The sequence below is a fragment of the Mastigoproctus giganteus genome, chromosome 13 (assembly GCF_048544385.1).
Source record: "Mastigoproctus giganteus isolate SK-2022 chromosome 13, ASM4854438v1, whole genome shotgun sequence".
NCBI lineage: Eukaryota > Metazoa > Arthropoda > Arachnida > Uropygi > Thelyphonidae > Mastigoproctus > Mastigoproctus giganteus.
In genome coordinates this window covers 42,273,364-42,299,393 of record NC_143587.1, presented here as the reverse complement: position 1 = coordinate 42,299,393, position 26,030 = coordinate 42,273,364, and the positions used below count along the sequence as shown (strand labels likewise).

The window sequence follows — 26,030 nt, the reverse complement described above, 5'->3', positions numbered from 1 at the left end:
CTTCCACAATCACAGATGGAAGTTTGTTCCAGCAATTAACCACCCGCTGGCTAAAGGCCAATTTCCGCACATCTATTCTACATCTGTCTTTTCTTAATTTGAATTTATGCCCCCTTAGGTTCGTAATCTGAACAAGTGGAAGGATCCCATCAGAATTCAGCGTGCTCAATCCATTCAAGGCCTTATATACCTCGATCACATCACCGCGCAGGTGCCTAGTCTCCAGCCACTGCAATTTGCAGAATTTAAGCCTCTCTTGGTAAGAGGATCCCTTCATTCCCCTCACCAATCTTGTTGCCCTTCTCTGTACACGCTCAAGCAAATCTACATCCTTCCTAATATGAGGCCTCCAGACCTGTACGCAGTACTGAAGGCGTGGCATGACCATTGCCTCTTATACAGAGGGACAATCACCTCCTTTTCCCTGATAGCAAAATTCCTATAAATCATTGACAAAACCCCATGACCTTCCCTGGCAGCCTGTCTGCATTGCTCAGAAAACTTCGTATCTGACTGCACAATTACTCCCAGGTCTTTTTCATTTTCTACCACCTTAAGTGTAGTACCACACAGTTGGTATGTTTCTCTGGGATTACTTCTACCCATATGCAGTACTTTGCATTTGTCAAGGTTAAACTTCAGTTGCCATTTCTTAGCCCATCTGCCCAAATTATCTCGATCCTGTTGCAGTAGCACACTGCCATTACTGTCATTAACAACCCTGCCAACCTTTGTATCATCTACAAACTTTGACACTAATCCTGATATACCTTCATCAATATCATTGATAAATATACAAAACAACAGAGGACCCAACACCGAACCCTGTGGGACTCCACTAATAACATTAGTCCACGAAGAGCAGCACCCATTAATTACCACCCTTTGTCTTCTCCCACTCAACCATCTTTTTATCCATTGTAGTGGGCACCTCCGTAGCCAGGTGGGAAGAAGCAGCAGTGCGCAGCACACCCTTCTTGATTAGACCAGGGTTCGAGCCCGTCACCACCAAATACGGAGGATGCGGAAAGGTCAAGGAATGACCACCGCATATCCCGGAGCAATATGGCCTTAGTTGCTAATGCTCCTAAAAACCAACCAACCAACCAATCCATTGTAGCAACTTACCCTTAATACCATTCATTTGTACAATAGTCTTCCATGTGCAACAGTGTCAAAAGCTTTCTGGAAATCCAAATATATGATATCAAAATTATTTTTTGCATCCAGTTCCTTTGTAACCACATCATAATATCCTATCAAATTTGTCAGACAAGACTTTCCCTTAACAAACCCATGCTGTGTCTGAATTATTGCTGCAGTCTTGTCTAGATGATCCTGCAATGCATCTTTAACCAGTGACTCCATTATTTTCCCCGGAACAGAAGTTAACCTAACTGGTCTGTAATTACTCATGTCACCCTTTGATCCCCCTTTGTGAATTGGGGATACAACCCTGCAAACCTTTGTATTGTTTTCACATCTCATATTTTACAAAAAAGCTGACATTCCTCCAACACATTCGTCAGCTATACACAAAGTGCATGAGAGGGCTTACCATTCTCCACTCTCCCTCATCTACTTCTTGGGGTACAGACAAATACACTTTACTCCATCTCTACCGTGCACTTGCACACTCAAAATTAGATTATGGGTCTCAGGTATATGCGGCAACCAGAAATAGTGCACTTTTCTGGCTTGATCCCATTCACCATCAGGCTATTCGTATTGCTACTAGTGCATTCAGAGCATCACCTGTCCAAAGTCTATATGTCAAAGCAAACAAACCATCCTTGTCACTTCTATGAAAACAGTTGTTTCTGCAATATGCCTTTAAGCTGAACTCCCTGCCAGCTCATCCCACGTGGACATCTTTCTTTGAGCCATTATGGGAAAATCTTTATACTGTACGTCCGACTGCCAATCGCCCATTCAGCATTCATGTTCAAGAGCTATTCACTGTGCTTAACATCATGGTTGAGAAGGTTGCTCAACCACCAAAACAGCCCCTTCCACCCTGGCATGCTCAAATACCAGCATGTGACTTTTCGCTCAAGACTGTGACAGTCTAAAATCCTGCCTTCTGTCTACCTTCAGCTCCATTCACAACACTGTGCAGAACATTCTGACTTCTTGCCAGTTTACACAGATGGCTCAAAGTTGGAATTGTGTGTAGGATCTGTTGCTGTTTTCCAAATAATACTATATCTGAGCAGATTCCTCTTGAATGCAGCATATAACCTATATATATAGCTTATAGCATAAAAATATACAGTAGACTCTCAATTTTCTGGGATAGATGGTAAAATACAAGATAATCCCAGATAATCGATTTCCCGGTTAATCCAAAAATACAGAAGTCCCCGACATACATAAAAGATACATTCCAGGACTTCTTACTTCATCAAGTTTTACGTAACTCCAGAATGACTAATAACATATTACTACTATATTATTATTGACAAATCTGAATTCAGTGCGATACTTGTTAATGTACATTCTACATTCTTATTAGTTTAATTTTCTGATCCAAATCGATTGCTTTCCTTTTCTTGGTAGATTTATTAGTAGCGCTGTCACTTATTCTCTTAGTCGGCATCATGATAACGGTCAAAATGAAATTTTCTGTAAAGAACTTCACAGGGTTTAGGTGAAAACTCACTATTATCACCCCACGTGAGCTCACATTTTGCTAAAGCGCATTTCTGGAACTCACTATCATAAAAACAATAAACACAATTTACACTTTTTGTGTTATTGGGCTTTTCTGTTCGTGCATCTAATTATAAACGGGTAGTAAACTCGATCTTATTGCATTTGCAAAAATATCAATAGCTGGAATTCTGTGTGTTTTTACGTTATTATGGTGAAATGTGTTGCCCATTCACTGAAATCTTCAGTCATATAAAAAAAAAAAAAAAAACATAAATAAATAGTAGGAATCTTCTCTTCTTTCCTATTTTTTTGCTTGTTACTCTGTATTTCACTTGTGTAATTTGTGCATGCAGTGATCGTTGTTATTGATTGCTTATTTTATTTATTTATTTTTGATTGTTTTAAATTTTACAATCCTAAAAAAAAATTTGTGTAAATCCATAGTTGCGTAAGTCAGGGACTTAACTGTATCAAAAAATGTTCAGCAACCTACATAAAAAAATATGGCGATAGATAAAAAAATTTACCACGATGCTTCCCTTTATTTTTTGCAATGTCGATTTTAAGTCTATAGCTTTCCTATATTTTTTACGATGTTGCATATGGTTTGGTCACCAACATTATAATAGTTCATTAAAGATTTAATGGATGCACTGTTTTCGAACTTTTGAATAATTTCAAATTTTTGTTTAACTGAAAGTGCAACTCTTTTACGTTTACCCATCATTTTCGCGATTTCTAAACAAAAAAAAAAAAAAAAAAATTCCTATAAAAAAATTGATATCCCTGACATAAATAACAAAATAAAATTTGTCTTTTTGCGGTGCAACGAAACACAACAACCGATGCAACGCACTAAAACAAACTAAACATTTGTTCTCTTTTTTTTTTGAGCGGCGGATGTGAAGACAAGCGGGGGTTGCAAGATAGTATCCCAATATAACACTAATATCCCAATGACGACTTATAATGCCTTGTCGCTTATTTACAACTTGCAAAACATCTGTTTATACCTATTCCATTTATTACTTGAATTTTATGATTTCTGGTTGATTTTTTTTTATTTTTTATTTGGAATCTTGAAGTGTCCTGGTTAATCCGATCCTGGTAAATTGAGAGTCTGCTGTATATAGCTCATGGCATAAAACCATAGTGGATAAAAACAGGATGACTAATGGACAAGGGAAGTGGGCACGAAAGAAACTTTGTACCCCCTGATAAAATTCCTCTCGGAGGTCCTGCCCATGAGTAAACCTCACACATCAACCTGTTGTTACCCATTTTGGGTAAGATACTTGTGAGGCTAGTTTTGGGGCACCTTATGACATATTATGGTGCCCAGGGCTTGGCCTCACCAATTCAATATGGATTCAGAAAGGGTTTTCATCTGCTGAGGATGCCATGAATCAATTAGTCACCACTGTAATTGAACACCCTAGTCAATATGTCCTGAGTTTGCTCATGGACTTTAAGGGGAAATTCAGTGGGAAGGTGTCCTCTGTAGGTTTAGAATGTCCCTTTGCCTGAGTAATCTTGACTGCTTTCTCCATGGCTGTCTCCATCAAAGGCAGGTTGTGGTCAGGATGGCATTTGCAGAACAATGGTGAACACTGGAATATAGTTTCCCTTGGGGGTCTATCCTGGGGTCTGTTCCATTGGAATATGGTCTTGGATCAGTTCCTGGCCAAACATAATGTAGCTCATGGGTGGCCAACTTAATTTGTGATGTGATCTACTTTTTTCTTCAAAATGTGCCTTGATCTACCATCTCAAGAATTTCATTGCACATGGTTAAAAAAGTTAATCAACACATAAATGTTGTTTATAAATTTTAAAATTAAATACAATTCAGAAAGCTTATTTTAAATTCATATGTACATAAATTTTTAATTTATGTGAAGTTCGTGTCTTCATGTCATCTGCCAAGCTTTCAAAATCGGGGATATACTGTAATAAGGCCAACCATAAAGAATTCCTGTATGCAAGTCCATAAGAGTAGAGCGATTCTTCTTTGTTTGTTTCGAATACGAAAAGGCCGATTCGCATAGGAATCGGAACAGGAATTTAAAAGTTCACCGCAATTTTTTACATTTGGATACTGTTTTGTATCTAAGTTTACATTAAATGGATAAGAAATATATTGAAAAATGTCTTCAATTGATTTAAAATCACTGAATTCAAAAACAAGAAATTTTTGCAAATGATCTTGCATATTTTCAAAATGATCGATTTTTTTTTTTTTTTTTTTCCCTTTGGGATCCTTAGCCATTGCCAAAAATTGATATTTATATGCAGAAATACTACTAATCATGTCATCCACATTTTTATTTTTTCCTTGTAATTCCAAATTCAGATCACCTAATTTGCTGGTAAAATCTGCCAAAAAAGCCAGATCACACAACCACTCCATATCTTGTAGCTACTGATAATCATCTCCCCTTTGATCAACAAATTTTTAAATTTTATTTAGCAAATTTCGAAATCTCTGTAGAAACTTACTTCAACTCAGCCACCTCACGTGTGTGTAATGTATCTTATTCATTTTCATCGAGATGCATTTTGAAAAGTTTCCTTTGAAGAGATTGTCCTCTGATGGAATTCATGATTAGGAAGCTATGTCCATAACACTTTTAGTATTTAATCTTTTTCTCCTAAAGCTTGTTGGTGGATGGTACTATGGTAATTCAAAAAATCTTGGAATTCATCATCCTTTTGGCATAATGCAATGAATCCGTTAAGATGCCCTGTCATTGCTTTAGCGCCATCTGTTGTTATTGATATGAGCTTAAATAGTGGTAATTTAATTTTTTCAATAAAATTTTTGAATTTGTTAAATATATCAAGACCTCTAGTTCTTTCTTTTAATGAAACCATACCCAGCAGTTCTTCTCTAGTGGCAAAATCATCAAAAACAATATGAACAAAAATGAGCAATTGAGATGTATCACTGACTCTGTAGATTCATCCAGTTGTGAAGAAAGAGACACAATTTCCAATATGAGCATGCACATTGTTCGCTCACATTTTTACTAATTTTTTCGACGTGTCGCAGTATTTCGAGATAATTGCAGATCTTGAAGAGCACTTTTAATTTCATTTTTGTTCTTAAAATTTTAAAAAAGAGAATCTGTTATTTCTAAAAATGCATCTTTGATGAATTGATTTGCATTTTTTTGCAAGAAGGTGAATCACTTTAAATTATGCTACAGTTACTGCTGTAGATTGTAAATTTCTTGAAGAAATTTTGTGCAAATAATCTGGATTTAAGTTCTTTTAATTTATTTTTTCTAAGGTCACTATTAGGCAGAAAATCTGATTAGTATTTACCATGGAGTGCGTTGAAGTGCCTTTCTAAATTTCCTTTTTTGGGTATAGCCACGGAAGTGCAAATCAAACGTTTCTTTTATCATTACAAAAAAAAAAGAATTCTAATTCCCATTCTTGATGAAAATTATACGTTTTACTCCTTTTCATAGTATGAATCAGAGCTGTAATACTCAATATGTTCTACGTTGATAATAATATTAGTAAATTAATAAGAGGAGTTTACCTCAATATAGTACGTGGAACACTTCCGTATGATACCCTCCAGAAATTAGAACGGAAAAAACGAAAAAATCGACAACTTACCGGTACATTAAAGTAAAATATAAATAATTAAATAATTAAAGTAAAATATAAATAATTAAATAATCAATTTAACACAATTCAAAATCAATTCAAAACAATTAAAATTCAAATTAACGCAATTAAAAGAATTAACGAAAATATTCAAAACGATTTTCCTTCCTGAAGCTGACAATGCTTTTCGACCGACTGTCGTGATCACAGGAATGAAAATTACTGAATCAGGATAAACCTGCAACTTAAATAGTGATTTTATGTCTTCGCGCATGCGCGTAAAGGTCCACGCATCGGAGATCAAATATGGCCGCCGAACATTAACAGAATTCTCGTGTAATTTAATTTCAACGGTTTCTGCAATTAATAGTCGCGTATAATTACGTTGAACGTTAAGTATTTTGGCCTCGTTAAATAAAAAAGTATGTTTTTCGTTAATGGCATGAAAGGCTAATTCTGACGCTGCTGACCGAGAAGCACGAACTGAGGCTTCGTGTTGATTTACACGAATATTAAAAGAAAACCGCGTCGAACCCTGGTAAGACGAGTCGCAATCACCGCAAGAAATGTTGTATACTAGATCATTAATTTGTGTTGCGAATGCGGAAAGAACCGAGCGATTGTTCAATATAGTGTGTAACTTCCGTATAGGCCTAGCTATAATTTTAAATTCGGTATCTTTAAAGAATCTGTTAAGTTGTTTGTGCCACTGTTCAACATATGGGACAGAAATAAAGTATTTTTTGATATTACTATTGCTGATTGGTGTAGTATTTTTTATCCTATCCTTAGCTTGTACCCTAATTCGATTTATTGTGTTAATGGGATAACCCCTGTTCAAGAATCTGCTAGTTAATATTTGTATTTCTGAGTCCAAAGCAGAATCCGTCGTTGAATATTTATAGGCATTTAGAAATTGATTAAAGATAATCGATCTTTTGTAGGTGAATGGGTGGTAGCTATTATAATGAAGAAGCATACCGGTGTTTGTGGGTTTTCGATAGATGCTAAATTGTATTTTGTTCGAGTCACGGGTAAGCGTGAAATTTAGAAAGTTTAATGACTTGGTATCCGTATCTTCCCTTTCCAATGTAAATTTGAGTCTAGAATGAATATTATTAAACGAATGTAAAATGTCTTGGATAGTACTACTATCAGTAATAACTAGACCATCGTCTAAATACCTCCCATAGTATGTGATACGGGGACGAAAAGGTGTCAAATGTATCTGCTCAATCGTTGAGAGATAGATCTCTGACATTAAGCCACTCAGGCTCAAACCCATTGGTAATCCAAAAATTTGTTTGTACACCTTGTCTCGAAAGGTGATGTAGTTAGCCTCAGCTAATAGTTTAATTAAGTGAAAAATTTCCTTAATGGGCAGCTTCGTATAATTAATCGGTGTCGAGTTTTTATTTAACATATCCCAAATAATATCTAATGTGTATTCAACGTTTACATTCGTATATAATGAGGTAACATCTAATGAGAATAAATTGTCATTGTCGCCGAGTCTACAGTCTTTAAGATTATTAAATAATGTATCGTAATTCTTAATCCCAAATTGTATAACCTGTCTAAAAGGTTTTATAATATTATATACATGTGTGGCTAAGGCTGAAAATGCCGAGTTCCTGTAGGAAACAATAGGTCGAATCGGAAATCCAGGCTTGTGTAATTTTACCTGACCAAAAAGTGCAGGAATATTGTATGTTCTGGACTTCAATTCCTTCAACTGAACCATACTAATGTAGTCGTTTTTACGATATGTGGTTAACGTTTTATTGTATTGATTTACCAAATTGATAAACAGTGCCGGTTCCACTTCACGATAAGTGGAGGTATCAGACACAACTGAATCTAACTTATTAATATGATCATGTTTATCTAGTATTACCACTGTATCTCCTTTATCTGCCCTCTGTATAATAATGTCCTTATTTTCTCGAAGTTCTCGTAAAGCCGAACTGTCATGTGTATTCAATTTAGGAAGTCGCGTTTCTTTTATGTTATTTACTACTTGGTTAACTTGTTGAATAAATACATCTTTTTGTGGAACACTACGAAGTCCAAATTCAATATCAATTACGCATTGTTTTTTTGGCAGCTTTCGAGGTGGTAAATTATAATTTAATCCTTTGGATAAAAGTGAAATCTGGTCCTGCGATAGTGTACACGAGGAAAGATTTGTAACCTGTTGATATGTTGGTTCGTTGGATACTGGGTGAGGGGGTGTTCGTGAACTAGCCGACATATTCTGTGGTAGTGCGTTATGTGTCTGTGGGGGGGGATGTTACCCAACTCGTGTGAACTTGGTCGCAAGCTCGCGACAATGTGTTAGAATTCGCATGAACGTGTCTTGAACTATTCGATAATGTTTGCAACTTATTAACGTGTCTGTTTTTTATTTCTGAGGCTTGTGCTTCCCGTCGCAAATCTATGGAGGTCTTCAATATAGACCAATCGTTCGGATGTAGATAATTTTTTAATTTATCGCGAAGCTTCCTAACCTGGGAAAGGTATTTTTGTTTATCCGAATATCGAGATTTTAAGGCAAGCTTAACAATATTACGTGATGTCGCCAGTGATAGTTGTTTTATGCCTGAAATTTTTTGATTTAAATTCACCCTGGCGAACTTCGGAACGATGTTGTTTTGAAGGCAATATTTTAGGAAAGAAATATGGTAACTTTGGGCCGAGTACCTTAGTGTAGATTTAATGTAATTTTGTACCAAGCCATTCAAAAAATCTCCCGTAATTGTGTGTATCGATTGTATACTACTGGAGAGACAGGAAGTGAATGAAATAGTCAATAAGAGTTTGAAAATTAATTAGATAGTATGAATCAGTGCTGTAATACTCAATATGTTCTACGTTGATAATAATATTAGTAAATTAATAAGAGGAGTTTACCTCAATATAGTACGTGGAACACTTCCGTATGATACCCTCCAGAAATTAGAACGGAAAAAACGAAAAAATCGACAACTTACCGGTACATTAAAGTAAAATATAAATAATTAAATAACGACATCACGTAATATTGTTAAGCTTGCCTTAAAATCTCGATATTCGGATAAACAAAAATACCTTTCCCAAGTTAGGAAGCTTCGCGATAAATTAAAAAATTATCTACATCCAAACGATTAGTCTGTATTGAAGACCTCCATAGATTTGCGACGGGAAGCACAAGCCTCAGAAATAAAAAACAGACACGTTAATAAGTTGCAAACATTATCGAATAGTTCAAGACACGTTCATGCGAATTCTAACACATTGTCGCGAGCTTGCGACCAAGTTCACACGAGTTGGGTGACATCCCCCCCACAGACACATAACGCACTACCACAGAATATGTCGGCTAGTTCACGAACACCCCCTCACCCAGTATCCAACGAACCAACATATCAACAGGTTACAAATCTTTCCTCGTGTACACTATCGCAGGACCAGATTTCACTTTTATCCAAAGGATTAAATTATAATTTACCACCTCGAAAGCTGCCAAAAAAACAATGCGTAATTGATATTGAATTTGGACTTCGTAGTGTTCCACAAAAAGATGTATTTATTCAACAAGTTAACCAAGTAGTAAATAACATAAAAGAAACGCGACTTCTTAAATTGAATACACATGACAGTTCGGCTTTACGAGAACTTCGAGAAAATAAGGACATTATTATACAGAGGGCAGATAAAGGAGATACAGTGGTAATACTAGATAAACATGATTATATTAATAAGTTAGATTCAGTTGTGTCTGATACCTCCACTTATCGTGAAGTGGAACCGGCACTGTTTACCAATTTGGTAAATCAATACAATAAAACGTTAACCACATATCGTAAAAACGACTACATTAGTATGGTTCAGTTGAAGGAATTGAAGTCCAGAACATACAATATTCCTGCACTTTTTGGTCAGGTAAAATTACACAAGCCTGGATTTCCGATTCGACCTATTGTTTCCTACAGGAACTCGGCATTTTCAGCCTTAGCCACACATGTATATAATATTATAAAACCTTTTAGACAGGTTATACAATTTGGGAAGGCGCCTCCGTAGCCAGGTGGGAAGGAGCAGCAGTGCGTAGCACACGCTTCTTGATTAGACCGGGGTTCGAGCCCGTCACCACCAAATACGGAGGATGCGGAAAGGTCAAGGAATGACCACTGCATATTCCGGAGCAATATGGCCTTAGTTGCTAATGCTCCAAAAAAAAAAAAAAAAAAAAAAACAATTTGGGATTAAGAATTACGATACATTATTTAATAATCTTAAAGACTGTAGACTCGGCGATAATGACAATTTATTCTCATTAGATGTTACCTCATTATATACGAATGTAAACGTTGAATACACATTAGATATTATTTGGGATATGTTAAATAAAAACTCGACACCGATTAATTATACGAAGCTGCCCATTAAGGAAATTTTTCACTTAATTAAACTATTAGCTGAGGCTAACTACATCACCTTTCGAGACAAGGTGTACAAACAAATTTTTGGATTACCAATGGGTTTGAGCCTGAGTGGCTTAATGTCAGAGATCTATCTCTCAACGATTGAGCAGATACATTTGACACCTTTTCGTCCCCGTATCACATACTATGGGAGGTATTTAGACGATGTTCTAGTTATTACTGATAGTAGTACTATCCAAGACATTTTACATTCGTTTAATAATATTCATTCTAGACTCAAATTTACATTGGAAAGGGAAGATACGGATACTAAGTCATTAAACTTTCTAAATTTCACGCTTACCCGTGACTCGAACAAAATACAATTTAGCATCTATCGAAAACCCACAAACACCGGTATGCTTCTTCATTATAATAGCTACCACCCGTTCACCTACAAAAGATCGATTATCTTTAATCAATTTCTAAATGCCTATAAATATTCAACGACGGATTCTGCTTTGGACTCAGAAATACAAATATTAACTAGCAGATTCTTGAACAGGGGTTATCCCATTAACACAATAAATCGAATTAGGGTACAAGCTAAGGATAGGATAAAAAATACTACACCAATCAGCAATAGTAATATCAAAAAATACTTTATTTCTGTCCCATATGTTGAACAGTGGCACAAACAACTTAACAGATTCTTTAAAGATACCGAATTTAAAATTATAGCTAGGCCTATACGGAAGTTACACACTATATTGAACAATCGCTCGGTTCTTTCCGCATTCGCAACACAAATTAATGATCTAGTATACAACATTTCTTGCGGTGATTGCGACTCGTCTTACCAGGGTTCGACGCGGTTTTCTCTTAATATTCGTGTACATCAACACGAAGCCTCAGTTCGTGCTTCTCGGTCAGCAGCGTCAGAATTAGCCTTTCATGCCATTAACGAAAAACATACTTTTTTATTTAACGAGGCCAAAATACTTAACGTTCAACGTAATTATACGCGACTATTAATTGCAGAAACCGTTGAAATTAAATTACACGAGAATTCTGTTAATGTTCGGCGGCCATATTTGATCTCCGATGCATGGACCTTTACGCGCATGCGCGAAGACATATAATCACTATTTAAGTTGCAGGTTTATCCTGATTCGGTAATTTTCATTCCTGTGATCACGACAGTCGGTCGAAAAGCATTGTCAGCTTCAGGAAGGAAAATCGTTTTGAATATTTTCGTTAATTCTTTTAATTGCGTTAATTTGAATTTTAATTGTTTTGAATTGATTTTGAATTGATTATTTAATTATTTATATTTTACTTTAATTATTTAATTATTTATATTTTACTTTAATTATTTAATTATTTATATTTTACTTTAATGTACCAGTAAGTTGTCGATTTTTTCGTTTTTTCCGTTCTAATTTCTGGAGGGTATCATACGGAAGTGTTCCACGTACTATATTGAGGTAAACTCCTCTTATTAATTTACTAATACTCCTTTTCATAGTATTCATTTTAAATCGAAGAGTATTAAATTAATGTATAAGCACTGTCCAGTTATTAAGTAAGCCAAATAAGAATTCGACACATACACTATGCTCTCCGAAACGTAACTGTGTGAATTTTCACTAGACAAGTCTAGTGGCAACAAGAGTAGTTACTTGGTTCAACGGATTTGTAATAAGCATATGCAGTGGGGGCGTAATAATAATAACATTTAGAATTTGACTAATCTATTTTTATATACATTTAAAATTCGTCGTGATCGACTGAAATTAAAGCCGCGATCGACTTGTTGACCACCCCTGATGTAGCTTATACAGATGATTTAGTGTTCTTTGTGGGAGCAGCTCCTGTGAGGAGCTTGAAGTCAAGGCAGCTGTTTGTCTGGGCAGACTGTTATCACGGTCCACCTTGCATAAGCTGCAAGTCTCTGATCAAAAGTCCCTAGCCCTGCTGCTGAAGGGGCAGCTTAGCCCAACAAGGCCACCTGTTTGTTGTTCTGGGACTTCTCACTAAAGGTAATCAGACAGACCATGTATCTTGGTGTATGCCTGTAAGAATGACTGAGTTTTCTTGTCCACTCCCTTTATGTCAAAGAGAAGGTGAAGAGACTGTATAGCAAGCTCCATTAGTCTGTAATCAAGATAATGGACCGTTCCCCATTAGTCTTGATGAATTTTCCCTTTATGCCCCAATCAGTTATACACACTGATTGGGGCATAAAGGGGAAAGTCTTCCATCTCCTTTATGACAACATCTTTGTCCCAACCATGACTTATGCAGCTGGTGCTTGTAAGAGCACGCCTCTCACAGCAGTATGTGAAAGTCCCTTCTCTTTGCACAAAAGTTCATACTTCTGGGTATTACCTGAGCGTAATATAACATTGCCACAGAAGCATTGTGTGTAGGCACCTCCATAGCCAGGTGGGAAGGAGCAGCAGTGCGTAGCACACGCTTCTTGATAGGCCGGGGTTCAAGCCCGTCACCACCAAATACAGAGAATGTGGAAAGGTCAGGGAATGACCACCGCATATCCCGGAGCAATATGGCCTTAGTTGCTAATGCTCCTAAAAACCAAAAAACAAACAAGCATTGTGGGTGTTCTTGTAGGGAAGATCCTTGCAGACAGTGTTGAATCCAGGGGGAGGCGACCAGGGATGAGTTTCACCCATGGTGGAATAAAATTTCCCACCAGTGAAAAATAGTATTTTTTATTTTAATTTCGTTCAGACCTCGGACATTGAAATTTTTGTCACATTTTTTGTTTAATTTTAATTGAAATTTTCTTTTTACTGCTGTCTTTAGGGGCCATATTATCAGTTTTCACAATGTTGCAATTATAAAACACAAATTTAATAAATTTATGTCAAATAAACACAAAAAATCACATCAACTAAGTGTTAGTACTTGTTAGGTGGTACACGGCGAAAATAAATTGCTGAAATTCAAAAGACACACAGTTTTCAAAATAATTAAATGGGCAATATTTCCGGCTGCACAAATTGTAACTAAAAGTCACTATTTCAAGTGTCTCATTTTTGTTTTATGGTTTTCAGGTTCCTTTATTTTTACACAAACGGTGTACTTGCGACTAATTCTTTGTTTGTATATCGCAAACAAGATGACTGGATCGGAGGTCATGAATAGGTTCACCTGAATTGTTTCCTCAGTGACGGATGCTATTGTAATTAGAAAGTGTCCCAGGGCTTTCAGGGGGAAGGGCTAAACAATGTCTGGATTGAGAGAGGAGTCTACTGCAGCCACTCTTTGAATTGTCGACAGTTTCACTTTTTGGTTTTCATATTCCCTTTATTTGTTTTTTTTTTTTTTTTTTTTTTTTTTTCACAGCAAGAGTCTTGTGGCTAATTCTTCCTATGTTTGTGGTATACAAACAAGATGGCTTGGTTGCAGCTTATAAACAATACATTTTATAATCTTTTTATTATATATGTATCAATACTGTAATATTGCAAGATTGCATGAAGATAAGCTTAGAAAGGCCTGAATGAGTTATTGGAAAAATTAATAAATAAAGTGATTGATACATATGCAAAGGAAAAGCAAAGAGGAATAAAATTACAGGTTACCCCCACTTAACGCTTATAATTCGTTCCGGAAAAACAGAGCGCCACATTCCCATAAAGGAAACGTGTATTTGTGAGTTGCGGTTGGTGCCATAGGATATTTCCTAATCAATAATAAACGGTAGTGATAAGATGCAAAAATGTTGGTCAAAATATTTAATATTCAAATATTTGTACATATAAAATATTCTGCATTACATATGTATATAATTATGTGAATAAGAATTATACTTAAAATTCCAATTAAAATCATGAATTTAATTGATCTAAATTGATTTTAATTGATTTAATTTAATCATGAAAAATGTGTTGAATTTGGTTTGTGCTTTGGCTCTCTTCCTGGTAAACTAAAAGGGGTTTTAATTTTAAATCCCCTGTAGCGTTACCACCCAACAATAAAGTCAACCGAACCGGTTTTTTTTTTTTTTTTTTGTGAACTGACTTTAACATCTAAATAACATTTTAGATGTTAAATAATAAATATTTGCTTTTGTTTCCTGTTTTGTTTTGTTTTCTCACATTCTCTTATTATAACATTCATAAATATTTAGATTTTTTTGTAACATACACTGAGTGATCACTGAATTATGACCACCCCTATGAACACCCGCACTCCTGTACCTCACGTTGACCACGTGAGGTACGGGAGTGCGGAGTTAGTCGATTGGCCTCCGAATGGCAAAACTCCTGACACCTTATCTATCTACGTAGCATAGATAAGGTGCCAGTGGTTCAGTAGGTAGTAAAATTCAGAGCATGATGGGTAAAAGGAAGGATTTATCAGACTTTGATAAAGGACAGATTGTGGGTGCTCAACGAACTGGTGCCTCAATTTCCTAAACGGCTGAACTGGTAGGGTGTTTGAGAGCCGCCATAGTTAAAGGGTACCAGGATTGGCATCAAAATGGTCAAACAACGACCCGATGGTAAAACTGCAAAGGTCAGCAAAAGGTTGATGTTAGAGGTGAGTGCTGGGTCCGACGACTCATACAGGTGAACAGACACAGCACTGTTGAAGGGTTGACTACCGAATACAACATGGGCCAACCCGGAACAATATCTGGCATGACCATGCGTCTCACATATGGGCTATACCAACAGACAATCCCTATGGCATCCTCTCCTAACCAAGGTTCGTAAGACTCGCCTGGTGCAAAGAGCATGCAAGTTGGACATTAGAAGACTGGAAGGTGTGCTGGTCGGATGAGTCACGTTATTTACTCCACACCATGGATGGTCGTGTATGGATTTGGCATCAACAACATGAGGTGCTTGATCCATTATGCATGGTATCAAAAGTGCAGGCGGAGGCAGTTGTATGGTGTGGGGCATGTTTCACTGGCAGGAACTTGGACTTCTGGTGCATGTGGAACAATGTATCATTGGTCTCCGCTATCATCAACTGCTTGCTGACTGTGTACACCCTGCTATGTTACACTTTTTCTCGAATGGCGATGGTGTCTTCCAAGATGACAGTGCGCTGAGCCATTGGGCACTTTTTGTGCAGGTTTGAGGAACACAGTTCTGACTTCTAGCATATCGATTGGCCTCTGAACACCCCCGATATTAATCCCATAGAGCACTTGTGGGACACTATGGAAAGACATATCAGGCATCTGGATACACTAAACGCCTCCATACCTTCATTGCTGACCACATTACACACAGCTTGGTTGGCCATACCTCCCGCTTCCAACATCTTGTTGAATCAATGCCATGTCGTTCAGCTGCTGTACTGAGGGCAAAAGGAGGACCTAAGAAGTATTAGGTCCATATAGGTAGATGGTTGTAATTCACTGATCACTCAATCTATACATATATTGTAAATAAAGATAAAAAAGTATATACCTATACTACTCATACCCCCCCCCCAAAGTTTACATTCTTCCCTCCCTGGTGAATATACCCCTGAAGTTTAACCCCCCCCCCCCCCGGTGCAAACACTCTGGATTCAACACTGCCTGTAGACCTGCTCATTTTGGGTGTCCAGTCATGCCCAGTGGGGTGGGCAGCTGATGGCCTGACACCCGAGCAGAGGCAAATCAGTGACTGGACATAGCTTGAGGTCCAAGTTTTTTTCAGCTGGGCCTAACACCTTTGGACCTCTGCTCGTGTGGAGAGCTGTAGACTGGCCTCCACATTATGCTGTATTGTCTGATATATACAGATCTCCATACATAGCTCAAGCAAGGGATTCTCACTCTTTATGAAGGCACTGTATGTGAACACTTTGATTGTCAGTAGTTCTTTGCATTGTTTTAGGATTTTATCAGAAACATCTTTGCAATACAAGCAACTATTTGATAATAGAGACCTACCTCCTTGTATGTTGAGTGTGATGACCTGTCCCCTCCATGAAGCCAAAAGGTCACTGGATTGAGAAGCAAGCACTTTGTTTTAATTTGCTGCAATTATATTTAAGTTAACCTAGATGAGATCTCTGTTTGACTGTTCATATAACATAACTAACCAACTAGAAGTTGATGAGCTATGTGAACAGGTGAGAACTAGCTGCATATTAGCAGAAGCCTAGGAGGTAACTAGGATGCTCACTTTAATGTAAATGTAATATACTCTCTTTACTTCAGATCTGGCCTCTGTGATTTTTTTCTGTTTCCTAAGCTCAAGGGTAAACTAAGGGTTGGAATTTTCCAACAGACACTGAGCTAATAGACATTACTTTGGGTATCTTAAATATTCTCTGAAACAGTGATATCTCTGAAGTATTTAAAACATTGGTGGAGAAAAAAGACAAATGTATTGTACTAGGTGGGGGAGTTATGTTGAAGGAGAATAACTGTTAGAGGCTCAATATATTTTATATTTAATTTGTCTCAAATCTTTTTTGATCAGTCTTTTTTTTTATCTCAATTTTAACACTCATATATATTATTTAAATTTTATTTTCTGATGTCCATTAACTTTTTTTTTTTTTAATTCTGTGTACATATCTATTTTATTTAATAGATAATAATGAAGAGTGATGGATTCCCTACTTATCATCTTGCAAATGTAGTAGATGATCATTTAATGGGCATTACTCATGTTCTTAGAGGAGTAGAATGGCATCCATCTACCCATAAACACATAATGTTGTATAAGGCATTTAAATGGAAGCCTCCAGCATTTGCACATTTACCTGTTATTATAAATAAGTAAGTTAAATTCTGTTACTTCCACAAGTGTGTTTACAGTATTGGTTATTTTTTCTTTCAGTTTGTTTTAATCATGCATGATAAAATGTTACGTTGCTGATGAGTGTTGACAAAATAAATAATTACTAAAATTCAAACAGCTTGTAAAAAGCGAGAAAGCTTGAAATTGTGAGAGCAAACATTAAATGTATTAATTTATGGCCCAGGAGATGGAAAACCTAAAGAAATTGGTAAATTTTATAATTAACTATTATATTTAATTAATAAAATAGATAATAAGAATGAATTAGTAATAATAGCAGGAGACTTTATTTCCTGAATAGGAAATAAAATAATACCAGGAATTTTTCAGTGAGTTAATGAACACACAGTGAACCAAAAAAGGAGTAAAAATAAAAAGGAATAAAATAAGCATTAGAATAAGTTTTTTATTTTTACTTCATTTTCCTTTATTCTCTTACTTATTTATTTTAATCCTAAATACAACAGGCATATGTACCTATTCCTTATTATATCACATAATACTAACCTAAACGAAATTGGTTAGAGGGCATTGCAACGTACACATAGCAGCAAGACAAAAAATGCACTTTGGTCTTTTCTCATTTAGCTGCACTGCGGTAGGGATGTCTTCAGGTTAATTCTGCAATTTAATTAGTTATGCCACTATCTGTTGGACCAATGGTCCATTAATTCCAGTTTACAACCAAATTAAATGCCCATTATTTGTAGTTTACAGCTAAATTAACTCCCCAGTTGATATAATTCTATACCTGTTAATAAATATCTGTTAAACTGGAATATGGATTATATAGAAACAGAATTTTATGCTGATTGCTTTCACTTGTACATTGATGCATGTTTGCTCTCTGTTGATTGCCATCAATGTATACAGGCTGTAATCAGCAGGAGATAAATTTAAATATTTATTATGTTTAGTATGTTAATGTTAGTTTTAATATCCTTATTAATTATATCAGTCAATAAATATATATATATATATTGCCATTCCCTGACTTACGTAAGGGTTGTATTCCGCGGAACTCTACGTAAGTTGGAATTTCCTTAAAGGCTTGTGCAGAACACTGTCTGCATGGAATTTGATTGAAGCAAAAAAGAAATGTTTGATGAACATGTAAATAGAATTATTTATTCAATTTTTTTTATCTCATGCGCAGGAAAATTTTGAAAGTGTACAATTACAAAAATTTTAATTTAACATTGTGGAAACCATTGCGATTCTTGAACCTAATAAACTACCCATTGCTTGCCATGAACTTTGCTTGGGGGGTTAGCCGTACTTATCCTTAATATCTTCCTTAATTCTTCTTGCTTTTGCTTGAATGGCCCATTAGGCTCAGGGGCACTTGCTTCTGAATCTGATTTTTTTATCCATATTATTAATAGCTTTTCCACGTTCAGTATAGCACCTCGAAGCTGTTTTGTGATCACTGTTGATCTTAAATGCATTGATCCTTTAACAAGTTCTTTTATAAGCACACTGTCCTTTAAAATAGTATGCACTGTTGAAGCAATAAATGACAAACTTTATCCTGCTTCTTCTTAATCATTTTAATATACTTGCATGTATACCAATGCTAGAAGTATAGTAAATAAATTTGATGAATTTGAAGTGTTGGTCAAGACATCAAAGGCGGATATTGTTGGGATATCAGAGACATGGTGTCACCCAGATATAAGGAATACCGAACTGGAATTTGGTGAGTACAATGTGTACAGAAAGGATAGACAGGATAGGAAGGGAGGAGGTGTTATGCTGTTAATAAAGAAAAATATAAAATCAAAAGAAGTGCATCCAGTTGATATAGATGAACAGTGCACTGTTGAGTCAGTTTGGTGTGACATAAGCACTGCGAAAACAAAAATTAGAGTAGGAGTGTGTTATAGGCCTAATGACTCAAATGAGTACAATGAACAATTGTACAGAGAAATAGTGGGCTAGTAAATCGGAATGTCTTATAATGGGGGATTTTAACTTCCCAGATATTGACTGGAACTTGTGGGTTGGGCACTCACACACTAGTCAGACTTTTGTGGATTTATTGGATGATTGTTTTCTGCAGCAGCATGTTCGAGAGGCAACCAGAGAAAGTAATACTCTTGATCTGGTTATCAGCAGTGATCATTCATGTATTAGGAATTTGCAGATAAAATAACCACTAGGTGGCAGTGATCACAGTGTACTGACGTGGGATTTACTTAAAGATTTAATTACCATCAGGGGTAAAGGAAAGGGTTTTTGCTTCCGTAAAGGCGAGTACAGTGGTCTCCGACAGTTTTTAAATTCTGTACAGTGGGATCAACTGATGATGTTACCAACAGTAAATTCTAAGTGGGAAGCATTCAAGGAATTAATCATGGAAGCTACTACGAGTTTCATACCTATTAAGAAATATTGTTCAAGGTTTAGGCCTAAATGGTTGTCAAATGAACTAATGAGACTCGTAACAGAGAAGAAAAATGCATGGGATGCATATAAATTATCAAGCGACTCAGAAGCCTATGGCAGATATAAGTTAATCTGTAATCAGGTCACAAAGGAGGTTCGGCAGGCGAAGGCAGATTACGAGAAATCCTTGGCAAAAGATGTTAAGAAAAACAGCAAGGATTTCTTTACTTATATAAACTCTAAAAGGAAGGGGATGAATGTGATTGGTCCACTTGACATCGATGGTTCGACTGTTGATGATCCTGCTCAGATAGCAAACAAACTGAATGAGTATTTTGCATCTACATTCACACATAAGGAATTATTAAGGTTTGAAAATGGCAGAAGGTTATCAAATTGTAGCAGGGTGCTTAATGATCTTGTAATAACTGAGAGCAAAGTGGAAGAGAAATTGTTGAAGTTAAACGTAAGAAAAGCACCTGGGGTGGATGGGATCTATCCAGTTATATTAAAGGAGGCGGCAAGGCAACTAAGCAAACCCTTAGCCATAATTATAAGAGCATCCTTGGACTCAGGGGAGGTTCCCACGGACTGGAGATGTGCAAATGTATCCCCAATTCACAAAGGGGGATCGAAGGGTGACACGAGTAATTACGGACCAGTTAGTTTAACTTCTGTTCCAGGTAAAATAATGGAGTCGCTGGTTAAAGATGCATTGCAGGATCATCTAGACAAGACTGCAGCAATAATTCAGACACAGCATGGGTTTGTTAAGGGAAAGTCTTGTCTGACAAATTTGATAGGATATTATGATGTGGTTACAAAGGAACTGGATGCAAAAAACAATTTTGATATCATATATTTGGATTTCAGGAAAGCTTTTGACACAGTTGCGCATGGAAGACTATTGTACAAATTGGAGCAGAATGGTATTAAGGGTAAGTTGCTACAATGGATAAAAGGATGGTTAAGTGGGAGAAGACAGAGGGTGGTAATCAATGGGTGCTGCTCTTCTTGGACTAATGTTATTAGTGGAGTCCCACAGGGTTCGGTATTAGGTCCACTGTTGTTTTGTATATTTATCAGTGATATTGATGAAGGTATATCAGGCTCAATGTCGAAGTTTGCAGATGATACAAAGGTTGGCAGGGTTGTTAATGACAGTAATGGCAGTCTGCTACTGCAACAGGATCTAGATAATTTGGGCAGATGGGCTAAGAAGTGGCAACTGAAGTTTAACCTTGACAAATGCAAAGTACTGCATATGGGTAGAAATAACTCCAGAGAAACGTACCAACTGTGTGGTACTACACTTAAGGTGGTAGAAAATGAAAAAGACCTGGGAGTAATTGTGCAGTCAGATATGAAGTTCTCTGAGCAATGCAGACAGGCTGCCAGGGCAGGTCATGGGGTTTTGTCAATGATATATAGGAATTTTGCTAGCAGAGAAAAGGAGGTGATTATCCCTCTATATAAGGCAATGGTCAGGCCACGCCTTGAGTACTGCGTACAGGTCTGGAGACCTCATTTTAGGAAGGATGTAGATTTACTTGAGCGGGCACAGAGAAGGGCAACAAGATTGGTGAGGGGAATGAAGGGATTCTCTTACCAAGAGAGGCTTAAGTTCTGCAAATTGCAGTGGCTGGAGACTATGCACCTGCGCAGTGATCTGATTGAGGTATATGAGGCCTTGAATGGATTGAGCATGCTGAATTCTGATGGGATCCTTCCACTTGTTCAGATTACGAACCTAAGGGGGCATAAATTCAAATTAAGAAAAGACAGATGTAGAATAGATGTGCGGAAATTTGCCTTTAGCCAGCGGGTGGTTAATTGCTGGAATAAACTTCCACCTGTCGTTGTGGAAGTTGATAGCTTGAATAAATTTAAGGAGGAACTGGACAGGCATTTGGAGGGAATGGTGTGATTTTTTTTTTTTTTTGGCTGATGCTACATAAGCTCATACATTTGCTTTCTTGCATCACATGCCACTACTACTACTACTAATCTTCATTACTGAATCAATTTTGTTTCATTTCCTAGCACTGCCACCTCTTGCACTTTCCATTCATCATTATAATAAGTAAATAGGAATGAAGAGAAGATTCTGAAAATTTATTTATGTTTTTTATATGATTGAAGATTTCAGTGAAGGGGAAACATGTTTCACCATAATAACATAAAAACCCACACAATTTCAGTTATCGCAAATGCAATAAGATTGAGTTTACTACCCATTTATAATACATTTCACTCAGAAAAGCCTAGTAACCAAAAAATGCAAATTGTTTTATTGTTTTATGGTCGTGACCTCCAGAAATATGCTTTAGAAAAATATCACAAAGGTGTTCAAAAGTGATTCTTATGATGGAACATAATTATGATAATGATGAAAGTGTAGTGCATTCTCTGGCTGGACCGCATTGCCCTTCCTCTCTGAGCCAATAGCATTTGTAAACATATTGGCCATGTGTTCTATTTTTGCATCCTTTAGTTAAAAGTGATCTTTGTGTTGTGCTTATTTGACTTAAATTTATATAAAACTAATACAATTTACATTATAAAAATGATCTTTAGAGAGTTAAATATCTTAGTTATATAGCGAAAAATTTCAATTTCTGAGATCTTGGAACGAATTACCAAAAAAATAAATAAATAATTAAATAAAGATATGTCTTTATTTATTTATTTTTTTGAGTTCAATTACGATGTCTTGTTGGGTTCAATTACGATATTTTGGCAATACCTTCCTTTATTCATACAGGATGCAAAATACGTTTCCATGTTTTTATCAGTTTGCACTGGCAGGCAAAAACTTATGTTAAGTCGAATTTACGTAAGGCAAGTATTACGTAAGTTGGGAAGTGTCTGTATATATACACTGAGTGATCACTGAATTATGACCACCTGCCTAATACTTCATAGGTCCTCCTTTTGCCCTCACAACAACTATCTGACGTGGCATTGATTCAACAAGGTGTTGGAAGTGTTCCGGAGGTATGGCCAACCAAGCTGTGGGTAATGCGGTCAGCAATGCAGGTATGTAGGTGATTGGTGTATCCAGACACCTGATGTGCCTTTCCATAGTGTCCCACAAGTGCTCTGTGGGATTGATATCGTGGGAGTTCGGAGGCCAATCGATATGCTGAAAGTCAGAACTGTGTTCCTCAAACCATTCCTCAACAAGTGCCCAATGGCTTGGTGCATTGTCATCTTTCATCATCACATTCAGGAAAAAGTGTAACATAGTGGGGTGTACACAGTAAGCAAGCAGTTGGTGATAGCGGAGACCAATGATACATTGTTCCACATGCACCAGAGGTCCATGTTCCTGCCAGTGAAACATGCCCCACACCATACAACTGCCTCCACTGGCCTGCACTTTTGATACCATGCATGACGGATCAAGCACCTCATGTTGTTGATGCCAAATCTATACACGACCATCCATGGTGTGGAGTAAATAACGTGACTCATCCAACCAGCACACCTCCTTCCAGTCTTCTAACATCCAACTTGCATGCTCTTTGCACCAGGCAAGTCTTTTACACCGATGAACCTTGGTTATGAGGAGAGGATGCTGTAGGGGGTCGTCTGTTGGTATAGCCCATACGTGCAATGCATGGTCATGCCAGATATTGTTCCGGGTTGGCCCATGTTGTATTAGGTAGTCAACTCTTCAACAGTGCTGTGCCTATTCGCCTGTATGAGTCGTCGGATCCGGTGCTCACCTCTAACATCAACCTTTCGCTGACCTTTGCAGTTTTGCTGTCGGGTTGTTGTTTGACCATTTTGATGCCAGTCCTGGTACACTTTAACTACGGCGGCTCTTGAACACCTCACCAGTTCAGCCGTTTGGGAAATTGAGGCACCAGCTTGTCGAGCACCCACAATCTGTCCTTTATCAAAGTCTGTGATAAATCCTTCCTTTTACCCATCACTCTCAGAATTTTACTACCTATCGAACCACTGACACCTTATCTATGCTACGTAGATCGACTAACTCTGCATTCTCATACTTCACGTGGTCAAAAGGTCGCATTCAGTTTTCATAGGGGATGGTCATAATTCAGTGATCACTCAGTGTATATGAACAGTAAATGCGTAATGAAACTCTCTTCAGTTTGACAATGAATGAATGAATTAATTAATTAATGACATAAAATAGAAAGAATAAAAAATTAAATATTATCTGTTTTGCAATAAAGAATGCGGCATAACTTTAATAAAAAAAAGCAAAAAGAGTAATGTGGAAATATCCAAAGGGAAAATAAAGAGCCTAACAATAGCAAGCACTTAGATGTAAAGTAGAAGAGAAAATGATAAAAAAAAAAAAAAAATTATGAAATTTAGCTATCTAGGAATAGAGATTAGTTTATTAATGAATCAAGAAGAAATAGAAGAACAAGCATTAAAAAGCAAGTAGAATATTGGTGGTTAAATAATATCATTTGGACAGTCCAAACCATACAATTGAAAACACCAAGGAAAGTAACTAATAAAAGATTAAAAGATAAAGTTAAATGTTGAGTAAATTGGGGGAAAAATGTAAAATACAACCAATTAATGAGTGGATAATAAGGGAAAACAAAGAATGGGAAGCACATATAGATAGGATGCAGAAGACAGTTTAACAGAAACGTTAAAGGATTGGAAACCCATCGGCAAACAAAGTAGAGGAAGGCCAAGAAGAAGATGGAAAGATGATCTCTCCAAAACAACAAACAGCATGCTTAATAGGAAAAGAAGAAGAAGAAATCAGCTCCATTAAAAACTAGATTAATAAAGAAAACAGATTTTTTTTTAAATTTATTTTATATGTATTCTCATTTGCATATTTATATCACAGGGATATAAATATAAATGTGTATTCTACAGGGATGGAATACACAAATAGAAAGGGTGCAAGAATATTTGCTGATGCTATCAAGGCAGTGTTAGGTGGGTCAGGAAACTGCTTACTAGCTTGGGAAGGGATACACGGACTAATAGATTAACAGTAGCTGCACCCAGAGGAGGAAGTGATTCTTGCACTGCATCTGTTAGAATGAGCAGCAGTCTGGAAAACAAGTTGCAGAGGATTCCAGAGACTTCTGGGAGTCATTGCAGAACAAGTAAATACACTGGTGTTCAAAGAAAGTGCAACACCTAGGAATTTCACATTGCTAACCTTTTTTTGCGATGGTATCTTACATTAATGACTAGCATCAAAAATAGAAATATAAACAAAAGATATTTATTAATAGTCGAGGCAAAGATAAGTAATATCTAACAGGTGCTCTCAAAATATTTCATAATGAACATTTGCAACCTTTATACAACAGTTTGGGTAAACACGACAATTATGGCTAAAATATTATCTGAAGCCATCAATTTGCTTCAGTTTACCATTTTAAATAGAAAACAAAATGAAAAGTTCACCATGTGCAAACTAATATTTATTTGAATCACTCTGGCCCTAATGACAGCAGTACACGTTGAGGCATTGACAAGATCAATTTCTGAAGATAATCAACTGATAGTTCGTGGTTCCAAACACGAATTATGGCTTCCTGAAGTTCACGAAGGGTCTTTGGTTTCTTTCTGGCAACTACAGATTCCACACAATGCCAACAGTTCTCTATAGCATTCAGATGCGGGCTGTTTCATGGCCACCTGAGCATTGTAATGAACCATTTTTTCACCAGTAATGAATGTAAACACATTACTGTTGAACCTCTAATGCAGAAATGAAGCTAAAGTAACTACAGAAGTGCCTACTTACACTTTTCGCCCAATGACAAGGAGCAGAGTCGTCCTAAAAGATGCAGTTACTTGGCAGGTTGAAATGGTCTCTAATGTTGGCAGCAATTTGCCTTCTAATATAGCCAGGTATTCATTGCCATTTACGGAACTTTTTATAAACTACAGGTGACCTACTCCACGATACGAAATGCACCTCCATATCATTTGGCTGGTAGGGAATTTCTCTGTAAACATCATACAGTCTGGATGGTATTCTTCACCACATCTACGGCGAATCGTTTGTCTCCCTCCCATCAGAGCCATGCAGGTTGAATTTCTTCTCATCCGAGAAAATAACACTTCCACCGCTCGAGGATCCATTTGACATGCTCCTTCCACCAAATTAATCTTGCCTTTTTCATTTTTTTGTGTCAGGAGGGGCTTCTTCTTA

General features: G+C 36.7%; 1 protein-coding gene across 3 annotated transcripts in view; it reads left to right on the top strand.

The window, feature by feature from the left end:
* The window catches only part of GluRS-m (putative glutamate--tRNA ligase, mitochondrial), a 193,548-nt gene that overhangs the window by 67,114 nt on the left and 100,404 nt on the right, over positions 1 to 26,030 (top strand). For all 3 annotated transcript variants that reach the window (XM_090387441.1, XM_090387440.1, XM_090387442.1), the window contains one exon: positions 17,258 to 17,445. In XM_090387441.1, the coding sequence (XP_090243567.1) occupies positions 17,258 to 17,445 (188 nt within the window). The remainder of the gene's footprint in view (positions 1 to 17,257; positions 17,446 to 26,030) is intronic.